The sequence below is a fragment of the Fistularia commersonii genome, chromosome 35 (assembly GCF_037954325.1).
Source record: "Fistularia commersonii isolate RoL2024-O1a breed Wild chromosome 35, RoL_Fcom_v1.0, whole genome shotgun sequence".
Lineage (NCBI taxonomy): Eukaryota > Metazoa > Chordata > Actinopteri > Syngnathiformes > Fistulariidae > Fistularia > Fistularia commersonii.
Genome location: NC_141318.1, coordinates 3991441 through 4005686, shown reverse-complemented (window position 1 = coordinate 4005686; position 14246 = coordinate 3991441). Strand labels below are relative to the sequence as shown.

The 14246-nt window shown below is 34.6% G+C and overlaps 1 protein-coding gene across 1 annotated transcript; it reads right to left on the bottom strand.

Annotated features, from left to right (window-relative positions):
* Window positions 1–5737: 5737 nt before the first annotated feature.
* On the bottom strand, window positions 5738–13381 carry LOC147213904 (A-type potassium channel modulatory protein KCNIP2-like). The gene is made up of 9 exons (XM_086142428.1): window positions 12881–13381; window positions 8740–8842; window positions 8410–8530; window positions 8262–8331; window positions 7919–7989; window positions 7543–7650; window positions 7338–7442; window positions 6369–6431; window positions 5738–6293 (listed from the first exon to the last, which is right to left on the bottom strand). The coding sequence occupies exons 1-9, from the start codon at window positions 12951–12953 to the stop codon at window positions 6246–6248; spliced, it is 762 nt and encodes a 253-aa protein (XP_085998554.1). The 5' UTR covers window positions 12954–13381; the 3' UTR covers window positions 5738–6245.
* Between the last annotated feature and the right edge of the window lie 865 nt (window positions 13382–14246).

The window sequence follows — 14246 nt, the reverse complement described above, 5'->3', positions numbered from 1 at the left end:
GTGTGTGTGTGTATATATATATATATATATATATATATACACATATATATACACACACACACGTATATGTATATAAGTACCAACCCACAGCAACCTTGACTAATACATTAAGAACTACATAAATGGTAAATAAAGCAAATAAATGTTTATATATATATATATAGTGTATATGTATTTATATATAAATATATATTTATGTAGGTATATATATGTATGTATATATATATATAGATATGTATGTATATATGTATGTATGTATATATGTTTATATATAGATATGTATGTATATATATGTACGTATGTATCTATATATGTGTATGCATGTATATAGATATGTATGTTTATATATGTATGTATACATATATAACCAATAAGTGGATAGATATATATATACACATATGTATGTATATATATATATATTTGTGATATATATAATTATATTATATACATATATATGTATATATAATATAATTATATATATAACTACATATATATATATAATTACATATACATATATAGATATATTACATATATCTATATATATCCATATCTATATATATACGTGTATAAATGAATATATGTGTATGTATGTAGGCATATATATGTCTGTATATAAATATGTATGTATGTATATATATGTATATATAGAGATATGTATGTATGTATATATATATATTTATGTATGTATATAAGTATATAATATACATAATAATATAATAATTATATAAATTCGTAAAATTGCATATATATTTATTCATTTATATATAATTATATGTATAGAGAGAGAAAAAACTGAAATCCTTAAATTCAGCTCATGAATCAAACAAAAAAATGAAATTCTTTGTAAAACTAGTCAAAAAAAATAATTTCACATGTACACCTTTTCTGAATAAATAAAATGTGTATAAATACATATATGTATATATATATATATGTGTACCTATATATATGTATGTATATAGATATGTATGTATGTTTGTATATATATATTTGTTTGTATGTATATATATGTACGTATGTATGAACATATGGATTTATGTGTATACATATATATGTATGTATGTAAATATATATAATATATAATACTATGATAATTATATATATACGTGTAGATATATAAATGTATATATAGAGAGAGAGAGAAAAATGAAATCCTTTCATTTTGCTGATGAATCAATCAAAAAAATGAAATTCTTTGTAAAACTAGTCAAAAAAAATAATTTCACATGTACACCTTTTCTGAATAAATAAAATGTGTATAAATACATATATGTATATATATATATGTGTACCTATATATATGTATGTATATAGATATGTATGTATGTTTGTATATATATATTTGTTTGTATGTATATATATGTACGTATGTATGAACATATGGATTTATGTGTATACATATATATGTATGTATGTAAATATATATAATATATAATACTATGATAATTATATATATACGTGTAGATATATAAATGTATATATAGAGAGAGAGAAAAATGAAATCCTTTCATTTTGCTGATGAATCAAACAAAATAATGAAATTCTTTGTAAAACTAGTCAAAAAAATTAATTTGACCTATAAACCTTTTCTGAATCAGTGAGTGGATAAAAATCAATTTCAGAAAATATTTAATTCCACTATTTCATTCTTTTTTTAATTCTAGGATAAATTTCAGTTTTCATGTCTAAAGTAGAACAATGACAGAATTATTAAGTGTAAATTAAGATGTTGAATATCAGATTTCCTATATAGGTAAATCCTATATAGGTTCCTATAAGGTAAATGTTATTGATTTGTGATACTTACTCAATTAAAACAACCCACAGCTACCTTGACTATTACATGAAGAACTACATAAATGGTAAATGAAGTAAATATACATACATATATCTATATAAATATATATGTATAAATAGATAGATATGTATGTATATATATATGTATGTAGGTATATATATATGTATATATATATATAAATATGTATGAAAGAATATATATATGTATACACACATATACATACAGACATATCTATACATATATATGTATGTTTGTATGTATATATGTATTCATGTATGTATATATATAAAGATATGTATGTATGTATATATGTACATATATATAGAGATGACAGAATCATTAACTGTAAATTGAGATGTTGAAAATCAGATATCATATATAGGTATATCCTTTATAGGTACCTATAAGATAAATTAAATTATTTTGTGATTCTCACTTATACTTATACTCACTTAATTAAACCAACCCACAGCATCCTTGACTAATACATTAAGAACTACATAAATGGTAAATAAAGCAAATATATATATATATATATATATATATAAAAATAAATAAAAATATATATATACATATATATGTATGTACGTATATATACGTATGTATACATATAGAGAGATATGTATGTATATACGTATATATGTATATATCTATCTATGTATGTATACATAAATATATATATAAATATGTATGTATGAATATTTATATATATGTATATTTATACACATATACATATATACATATCTATATATATGTATGTATTTATGTATATATATGTACACATGTATATTTATAAATATGTATGTATATATATATATATATACATACATATATATTTATGTGTGTATATAATGCATATATATGTATCTATGTATGTATATATATATATATATATTATATATACTTCGAACAAAAGAATATTTAGTACAAAAGTAGAACAATGATAGAATCATTAACTGTAAATTGAGATGTTGAAAATCAGATTTCCTATATAGGTAAATCCTACATAGGTTCCTATACTATAAATTTTATTGATTTGTGATATTTCCTCACTTAATTCAACCAACCCACAGACACCTTGGCTAGTACATTAAGAACTACATAAATGGTAAATAAAGAAAATAAATTTACATATATATATTTTCATATATATATATATATTTATGTGTGTGTATGTATATATGTATGTATATTTATGTATGTACAGAAATGTATACATGAACATTTATATATATGTATATATATATACACATGCATACATACATATATATCTATATATAGAGATATATATATTTGTATGTATATATGTATGTATATAAATATAGATATGTATGTATGTATATATGTATATATAGAGAGAGAGATATGTATGTATGTAGAACAAAAGTAGAGCAATGACAGAATCATTAACTGTAAATTGAGCTGTTGAATATCAGATTTCCTATATAGGTATCCTATATAGGTTCCTGTAAGATACATTTTATTGATTTGTGATATTTCCTCACCTAATTAAACCAACCCACAGCAACCTTGAATAATCCCTTATGAACTTAATAAAAGGTAAATAAAGCAAATAAATGTATATTTATATATATATATATATATATATATATATGTGTCTGTGTGTGTATACATGTTTATATATCTAGGTTTGTATGTATGTATATATATTGTATGTATATAAATGTGTATGTATGTATTTATGTGTATTTATGTGTGTTCATATATGTATTTATATATGTGTATTTATATATGTATAGAAATGTATGTATGAATATTTACGTATATGTATATATATATATGCATATACACATATACATACATCTTTATATACAGATATGTACGTTTGTATGTATATATGTATTTATGTATGTATTTATATATGTTTCTATGTATATATGTATATATAGAGAGATATGTATGTATGTAGAACAAAAGTAGAACAATGACAGAATCATTAACTGTAAATTGAGATGTTGAATATCAGATTTCCTGTATAGGTAAATCCTATATAGGCTCCTATAAGATAAATTTTATTGATTTGTGATGTTTACTCACTTAATTTAACCAACCCACAGCAACCTTGACTAATCCGTTATGAACTACATAAAAGGTAAATAAAGCAAAAAAATGTATGTATGTATATATATATGTATGTTTGTATATATATACATATATACACATATTTCTATATGTATGTTTGTATGTATGTATGTATGTGTGTATATATATGTATTTCTATATGTTCATGTATGTATATATGCATGTATGTCCATATATATGTATGTATATATATGTATGTATATATAGATATGTTTGTATATGTATATATAGAGATATGTATGATTGTATATTTATATATATATTTATGTATATATACACATTTACATACATATATATTTATGTGTGTGTTTATATATGTATGTATGTATAGAAATGTATGTATGAATATTTATATATATGTACATATATCATACATATCTTAATATAGATATGTATGTTTGTATGTATATATGTATGTATATATATAGATATAGATATGTATATATATATAGAGAGAGATATGTATGTATGTAGAACAAAAGTATAACAATGACAGAATTATTAACTGTAAATTGAGATGTTGAATATCAGATTTCCCATATAGGTAAATCCTATATAGGTTCCTCTAAGATAAATTTTATTGATTTGTGATATTTCCTCACTTAATTCAACCAACCCACAGCAACCTTGACTAATCCACTGAGAACCACATACAGCAAATAAATGTATATATATATATATATATATATATATATATATGTGTGCATGTGTATATATGTATATATATGTTTACATATATATTCATGTATGTATATACATGTATGTATGTATATGTACATACATACATATATACCCGTATATATGTATATATATATATATTTGTGTGCATGTATGTATATATGTATGTAAATATATGTATGTTTGTTTATATATGTATGTATATATATGCATGTATGAATGTATATATGTATATATATAGATATATATGTATCTATATATAGAGATATGTATGTATATTTATATATATTTATGTATAAATATATATACATCTACATACATATATATTTGTGTGTTTATTTATATACGTATATATGTATATATGTGTGTTTATATGTATATAATTTTATATAATTTTTTAAATACATATATATATAATTATTTCTAATTTTATTTATATAGAGAAAAATGAAATCCTTAAATTTAGCTCATGAATTAAACAAAAAAATGAAATTCTTCGTAAAACTAGTCAAAAAAAAATACTTTGACCTTTATACCTTTTCTGAATCAATAAGTGGACAAAAATTAATTTCAGAAAATATTTCATTCGACTATTTCATTGATTCATCACTCAAAAATTCCTGGTTTTCTGTGGAAGTGTATTTTCCTTTTAAACTCCAAGGCTATGTATTTATTTCTTACATATTCAATATTCGATATCAAAAAAAATCTTGTATCATATTTTACCATTTTTATATATATTCTAAGATTTAAAGATTTAATTGTAGAGTTCAACATATATATATATACATTTTTAATATTGTTTTCAGGAAATAGATCAAATTAAATGTATATATTTAATAAATTTCCTTAATACCTTTAATATCTTTAAACTTAATATATTTTATTGGCTTTATTTTAACACCATTTGTAATATTAGCAATGATTTTGTTTCTTTTATGTATATTGACCCAATGTATTTATTTTTTGACATAGCATCCGGTGTGTAGATCCAGGTGAATATTCATTTTACCTTTTATTTTGTGCATTTTAACTTCGTCAATTAATTTATTCATTTTTAACATTTTTACTTTTTTATTTTATTTTTCTATTAACTTGATGGTGTAATTCTGTAAACAAGCAAAGGGCTGACAGAAAAGTCAAATTGAATTTCTGGGGCTTCCAGGTGGATAAATGCATTTTTATTCAGATGTCTTCCTCTTCATCACCACCATCATCAGCATCAGCACCACCACCATGGTCATAGTTCTCATTGCCATGTAAAAAAAACACGTTAACACAGTAACAACCAGTCAGAACACCCCCACACACACACATATCATGCAGGCACAGTGCAGCACAAAGGACGTGGGGGGGTGTGAAGGAGCAAGGGTTGGAGGTGGGGTGTCACGGTACTATTAAGATTATTGCTCGATACCGGGATTTATAGCAGCCGCGGTTCCTTTCCTAGTAGAAAGTGTGAGTCTAGAAAGTGAGCCTGTACAGCCTCGGCTGCTTGCGACGCCGCCGGCGTTAATCGACCAGAGTCCCACCAAAACAAAAGTAAAAAATAAAAAAGCAAACAAAAAAAAACAGGATTCTCCCTACGATGCTCCTGTGTGCCGGGTTGAGTTCGACCCCCCCCTCCACATCCAGGCTGGGGGGCTGCGGTCGTCCAGCGAGGGCCCTAGATGATGTTGTCGAACATGTGCATGGACTGCATGATGTTCTCGTCCTGAGAGGAAGGCGTGGAGGTTAACAGGGCGCTAAAAACACAGGATTCTGTCGAGGCGATTTGAGCCTAACTCACTTTCTGACATGTCTCCAGGAACTCCTCGATGGTGACCACGCCATCGTTGTTCTTGTCCATTTTCTGCAAGAGATAACAAAAAAGCAATTCATTTGGATACGCCTTGAAGAGCGAACCTGCTTGTAACCTGTTTTTCAAATAAAGAAAATAAACCTTTCCTCATCTAAAAGCTAAATGTCATCTTTTGCACTGCGTTCAGGTGACTGCAAAATATGAAGTGTGAGTATTTTCTAAACAGTCCTTTGATTCACTTATAATACAGTAGGAATTGAATTCGCTCTTGCAAACCAAATCAATTTTACCCATTAAAATCAATGTCAATCCCGTCGATCAGTTCTCCAGACCCAAAAAACATACCATACCCTTTTGAAACTTTTTTGGGGGGGTTTATTTGTCGTAAAAATACGGAAAGGAATAAAAGATGTCTTTAAATACTACTGTTTCTGGAGTTCTTTCTCATCTTCCCTGGATTTCTATTTGGTATTTCCTTCACTAAATCAGCAGAAGTAAAGCATTCTTGCATATGAGACCCTCGCTAAGCAAGCTGTCTTTCATTAATCCAAACTAACAATCAGTTTTCTCCTTCTTCTAAGACTTGAGACCTTTGTTTAGTTAATGTAGCTGCCCCATGAAGGCTGACTTACTGAAAAAAAAAGCAAAAAAAAGCATTATAAGGAGAAGACAACAATGAATGATGTAAACAAAGCGGATAGCACACATGGCTGACGCTACGCTACAATGCTACAACGCAGAAAGCCCGTGGGTTTGCTTGTTTGATCAAATATGATCAAAAACTCTATTCGTAGGCCGATCTGTTAGTGATTAGGGGTGTGCTTACAAAAAGGATCAACTGTATTTCTTAATAGCGTATATGTATACGGTGTTACTAAATAATAAATTCCAAAAACAGGGTTTGAACATCGGTTGTTTGACACACCGCCAAGTTTAGTGGGAATCGCCACCTCTCACCTGGAAGAAACTGTCGACGTGGTCCTTGGGGGCGCTGTCCGTCATGCAAGGGTGAGTGTACTTCCCCATCATGTCGTAGATGGACTGCATGATTTCTGTCATCTCCTGCAAACAAAGAAAAAAAAACAAAAAAAATAAAACAACTGATGATGATGACATCACCAGAAGCTTCTACTTCCTGGTTGAGACGTAGGAGGGGAAAGACCTCTCTGGTGATGCAGCCATCTTTGTTGAGATCGTACAGATTGAAGGCCCAGTTGAGTTTGTCTGTGATGGAGCCTCGCAGGATGATGGAGAGACTCACAACGAAGTCCTGCGAAACAAAAAGAGAGAAAGAGGATCTGAGGCTGGCAGGGGGAGGAGAAGACCCGACAGGACGAGGGGCGGGGCTTAACCCAGTCCCATCACCTGTCAATCACAGGGACGAATATTGTCGTGTTTCACCACTCACCCTCTCATTCAAAACTCAAGTGCAAATAATATCAAGGAGAAAATCTAGACTTGATCACAGACAGGCAGTAGAACAAAAGCAGACCACACACACACACACACACAAAAAGTGAGAACGTGTGTATTTTTACCTCAAAGCTGACCGTTCCGCTGTTTTGCGTGTCAAAGGCCTCGAACAGGAAGTGAGCGTACATGCTTGTGTCTGGGGGGGCAGGAGAGGGAGAGTGTAAGCATGTGTGTTTTCACATGTGTGTGTGTGTGTGTGTGGACGCAGGTTCTGACACATGCACGCAGCAAAGGGCCAAAATGTGTGTGTTTCTATTTTATCCCTGATATCATTTTTTTATTATTATCTAGTTATCTTATTTTTTGTGACTCCTTTCCTGCCTGATTTTTTTATCTTATGTGAGCATGTGTGTGTGTGTGTGTGTGTGTGTGTGTGTGTGTGTGTGTGTGTGTGTGTGTGTGCCTCACCTCCCTGAGGGAAAAACTGGGAATAGATGTTTTTGAACGTCTCCTCGTTCACGGCCCCGCTGGGACACTCCTGCACGCAAAATAGGTAAATAAATCAAATGGCAGCACGTTTACACGAGATCGGAGGAAAGGAAATGTGGTCGCTGACATTCTTGAAGCCTCTGTAGAGGATCTGCAGCTCCTTCTTGCTGAAATCGGTCTGCTCTGCCAGCCGGTCCAGCCCCTCTGGTCTGTAACGCACCGTCGCCAGCTCACTGTCGTCCGTCTCACTTCCTGCCAGAGGTAGAGCCACAGTAAGACATGGGGATAAGTGTGCATCCATATAGGTGTGTGTGTGTGTGTGTGTGTGTGTGTGTGTGTGTGTGTGTGTGTGTGTGTGTGTGTGTGTGTGTGTGTGTGTGTGTGTGTGTGTGTGTGTGTGTGTGTGTGTGTGTGTGTGTGTGTGTGTGTGTGTGTGTGTGTGTGTGTGTGTGTGTACTTGCTTTGGTTGATGGACGGGCTGGAGCCGGAGCGGCAGCAGGGTAGCAGTTTGAGGAAGCGCTGCTTGATGGTCTTCTTGCTAGGTTTGGACGGCGGATTACCTGGTAAAGACCAACGCACCAGTGATTAGACGTTGACCGACTGGCCAACAGCCAGGACATTGCCTCTGTCTGCAAATTCAAATTGGGATTCATGACCCCTGCGTGACCTTGTCGCGCATCGGTCACATGACTCCAACCCCCCGGGTTTACACTCCGGTGCAACATCGAAAATTGTCTTTTCCTAACACTGGAAATTTTTTTGAAAACATCAGTCCAATTGAAATAGAGGGGGTTGGGAAGGTGATTATTAGCTGTAAAAACAAAACATCAAACACACATAAAAAATAAACAGGCTGAATGTTGTAAAACCAGCGTTTTAACCACCATGCAGTACACCATTCCCGCCGCTAGATGGCGCTATTAATCTGATTAACGGCCAGCAGGGGAACCAGAACCTGCACGTTGACAAGCCTCGAAGCATAGATATGAATATTTATCAATAAGAAACCGTTTTTTAAGTTAATATTAGCATTTTCAAAATAAATGAATTGCTCGAATTTTTATTTCCAAGGCTTTTTCCATTTTTTTCTTCCGAAATTGTCAATCATTTTCAGTTTTTTTTTGTTTGTTTTTTTTTGCTTCACCACATCACAAAAATGAGCTGTAACATGAAGTTGTCATAATATGAAGCAGTTTCAATGGCAGGAAAACCTTTAGCAAAGTCCTCGATGAATTTATTAAATTATTTTCCATTCGAGGTGTTGTGTGCCGTTTGGCACCCCCTTCTGATTCGACATCTATTTATCCTATGCAAAATGCATCCTTTTTTTTTTTCTCCAAAGAGGAAAATCACTTGCTACAGCAGCGAAGCAGTATCTTCAGTTCCCCCCTTAAGCACAGACGAACCAAAACATACCGCGAAGTTCTGTCACCGAAGCTTCGTGTGTGTGTGTTTCTTTTTATGTGTTACCTAAAACCCCTGACGACAGATGTCAGTCAAAGCTTGGAAAACAGCAGCTGGGAAAACAAACACACCTTTAGATGCGGACTCGCACCCACGGCGAGGGTGCAACATCCAACTTTCTGAAGCAGAGGAACAAGGATTATATATATAAATATATAACCCGATCAAAGTTTTGCAAAAAAAAAATCAAAAAAGGCTCCCTACAGATTTTCTGCCACCCCCAGATCACTCCATATGTCTTGCTATTTTCAGATGTGACGGATTGCAGAGGGGGGGACATTGATCACACATACACTTTTCTAACTTACTGGTAAACTTTTAGGGCCTTTTATTATTATGGCTTGAAGTCTGTCAAGAAATAGGGAGCTCCATTTATTAGTTAAAAATAAATCTGTGTGTGTGTGTGTATGTGTGTGCTCGCACGTGACAGACATGTCCTGCCTGCCATCCCAATCCATCCCACAAGCTTCAACCCCCCTCTTATGAATAGATTAAAAAATGATATTGAGTATGCATCTATATATAGTGAGACCCATTGACCAAATCATGTATGCAGCATATCAAATTATGTAAAACTCATACTCAATATATATATATATACATATATATATATATATTTATATTTAGACACATATAAACCATATATACCTTACTTCCTGCAAACTGTGAAACAAGAGTGATTTTTTGACATATTTTAGTTGAATGGTAAAATCCAGTGATATTAACTGAACCCGGCTGTCTGACACACAGCTCACTTACCCTGTTTTGCATCACGACCCTCCTGTTATGTGAGGCCATCGCCGTTTTTTGGTTTCGCTTCGGAGATTATGTCTAGTCAGATTACATCATGTCAGATTATGTCATTGTCAGATTACAGCCATGTGGTACCAAATTAATGTTTTGTAAGATGTGGTTGCCCCAGGCAACCACCGCCGTCTTTAGTAATCCTTAGGAGAGGTGATTCAGATTACAAGACCCTTCACACACACATATACACACATACACACAACTTCACATCTGTGTTTGACACAGGAAAACACGCATGTTAAAACACAAAACGCGATATAAATTGTGGCCACTAGGTGGCGCTGTTGGTCCCCTTTCCGTTATTTCGCCGAATGCACATAGGCCTCTACTTCCTATTTTCTCATTTAAATAACTCAAGAGATTAGACTAGAGCTACCTGAATGAATTTAGTGTAAAACAGTCGGTTAATACTCACAGATTCTGTGAGACATTACAGAACAAAAATTTGACAAGACGGCTCTCACTCTGGCGTTTGCTTCGTTAGCTAATAAATAGCTAAATAACACTAGCTAAAGTTGGCTAATGTTAGCATGCCAGCACCGCACCTCGTTAATATTATTTAACATAAAATCGTGTCTGATAAGTCACGAATTCTACTTGCAGATGACGATGTTGTGTGATCATTCTTTTCATGGAGAAATTTTATGAATATTGGTCATTTCAATTTGTACCATGCATTTGCATGTTTAGTAATAGCACTGTTTTCCGTCAATAGCTATAGCCCATGGCCATATTTGTTGTTCTTAACTTAGCGGTATTATCATGCATTTACTTGTTTTTATTTTTTAATTAACTACATTCCTTAAGTTTGTTATACGGTGGGGTTATAATTTCCGAGTTTTTGGGATCGATGGACAATATTATATCTACCCTTACTTTGAAAAAAGGTAACCGGTGGTGTTTTGAAGAGATGAAGGAGAAGCAATGTTTGAAGGTGACACGGCCGAGTGTCAGAGCGCGTCACTGTCACGCATGAAAGCCTGGCGTGGAAAGTGATGACTCTGCAAAGACGGATCATCCATAATGCAGGAAGAGGGAACAAACAACAAACAAAGAAGTGGCGGCATTCTGGCCTCCAAACTCGGACAGCGGTGAGCTGAAAGTGGCGGGTAAATGCAATTTCATCAGCCAAGGAATGGATTTGTTTTCCCCACCTGCACCGCCCGGGGGCGGGGTCACGCTGAGACCTGCGTCTCACCTGGTGTGATGGTGTGGTACCCACATTCGCTTTATTTTTATTTTTTTAAGGCTATTTTTTTCGATCCGGTCTATTTCTGAACTCAACCAAATGTGGGTGGGGGAAAACTAAAATCTCACAACGCAACTAAGACATGACGCCTGTTATTACTAGCGTTAGAAATGAAATCCCACTGGAAGTACCCGGATAAAGGGACGCTCGTTCACCCTCTCCGGTACGTCCCGTTTTCTCACGCTCGAACTATCGCGTGGCTTCGGATGGATTGCCACTGCGTGACTTTTACATCAGATGTTGGCAGGTTGTTTTTTTTTTAATCCAAAGAGACTTGCAAAACGTAACTACCGCAAAGTCAATTAAACACGCACACGAACGCACACACGCATACCCATACACACACACACACACACACACACACACAGATACGCATGCATACACACACATCAGGTTTCATGACATGAAATGAGGGGCCCGACACACACACATACACACACACGCATTTACGGTTTTCCTTGTGGGTGTATGGGAGTGGGGAGGTTAAGTGAATTTTTAAAATCGTGTTTCGTTTAAACCCACGAGAGCCTTTATCACAAACACGCCTGTTATCGGACCTTCAAAACAAAATCCCTGAGGAACCTGGTAATCACGCAGATCTCTTAATTGATTTTTGTGACACGTCAATCATCTTCGGTTTCCTTTACACAAAAACTCGACGAAGCTTTTTTGTATGTTATCCCACCGTGCGTGCGTGTATTATTCAAAAAAATAACAAATCATTTTCACACCATTATTCTTAATTCCTCAATGTTCACCATCGGTTGTCTGGAATAAAACTATTGACGAGATCACAACTGGTATTGATACACACACACACACACACACACACACACACGGCTACACACCCTTTGCACTTCTGTGGAAACGATTAAAGATTTATCATTTTAAATGCGGGTTCAGTTTTCAGCACTGACAGCCGGTTAGTCTGTCAGGTTTAATCCACTCTGGAGAAGAAACTGGATCTATGACTTTTATTTTTTATTTTTTTAAGATTTAAACCAAATTAAAGATTTAAAAAAAGTTAAATAAACCTGCATCCGTGGGCGAAAATGAAGAAAAAGAAGTCTCTACCTACCCGTGAGCGGGTCGTAGGACCTGTCCAGCTCCCGGGAGTCGGACAGACTCTGGTCCTGGCTCCGGGACTTCATCACGTCACTTCCGGCCGGATGCTGCGGGTTCGGTGTGCGCGTCTCGGCCGCTGCCGCTCGTCCGCCGCGGCCGCCGCCGCGCTCTCATGTCACTTCCCGCCGGAGCGGAACCGTCGTGGGGGGTGGGGTGGGGTCCGGTAACCGGAAACAAGGCGGGTGGAAAAGAAGGAAAAAAAGAAATGAAAAATAGTTGTTTTTTTTTTTAAAGAAAGAAAAAGGTTGTAAAAGTCCGTGGAGAGCGCGGGTCGGGGAGTGCGTCTGCTTCTGCGCACAACGCCTGCAGACAGGAGGAGGAGGAGAGGAGGAAGAGAGGAGGAGAGGAAAGGAGGAGGAGTGATGAAGAGCAGGCGAGGGTCTACTCTACAATTAAACTTCCCATTTCTAGGAATCTGACGTGCCCGTTTCACTTGTGTGCACCTCCCTCCCTCACACTCCTCCACGCCCACCCCCCCTTTCTCTCCACTTCTATCTCCCTCCCTCCCTCCATCAACTCTTCTTTCCTCTCTCGCCTTCTTTTTCTCATGTCACTCTTTCTATCTCTTTCTTTTATCTCTCCATTCTTCCTCTCTCCCTCCCCCTCTCCTCTCATTTCGGTCCATCTCCTCACTCCATCATCTTTTCTTCCCACTCTCCCTCCCTCTTATCTCCTTCCATTTCCCTCCATCATCCTCTTTCCTCCTTCTCCAAATCTCTGTATCCCCCTCCCTCCATCATCTCTTCATTTCTTCCTCTCCATTTCTGTCTACCCCTCCATCATCTCTCTTCCTCTCCTCTCTCATCACTCCTTCCTCTCCTCCCTCCATCATCTCTTCTTCCCTCCCTCATTCTTTTTCTCATCTCTCTCATCCTATCATCATCTCTTCTTCCCCCCTCTTCTTTTTCACATCTCTCTATCCCCCTCCATCATCTTTTCTTCCCTCTTCACCTTCTTTTTCTCATGTCTCCCTCCCTCATCACTTCTCTCTATCTCCCTCCATCCATCATCTCTCTTCTTTTTAGCATGTCTCTCCTTTCTCCCTCTATCCCTCCATCATCTCTTCTTATATCTCTATCTCCCTCCATCTCTCACTCGAACGTCAGACTTGACATACCAATCACACTTATCTTAAAAAACAAAAGACTAAAACCTCAGATGTCACGAATAACTAGATCACGTGACCTACGGAGGTCATGTGACTTGGCGGTCCGTGTCTGTCACATGACCGGGCGTCCGCCGTTCCTCGTCGTCTGAGGCTGACAGTAAGCTGGAACATCAGGGCAAAGACGGAAATCAACAAATGCATACATGTGGTT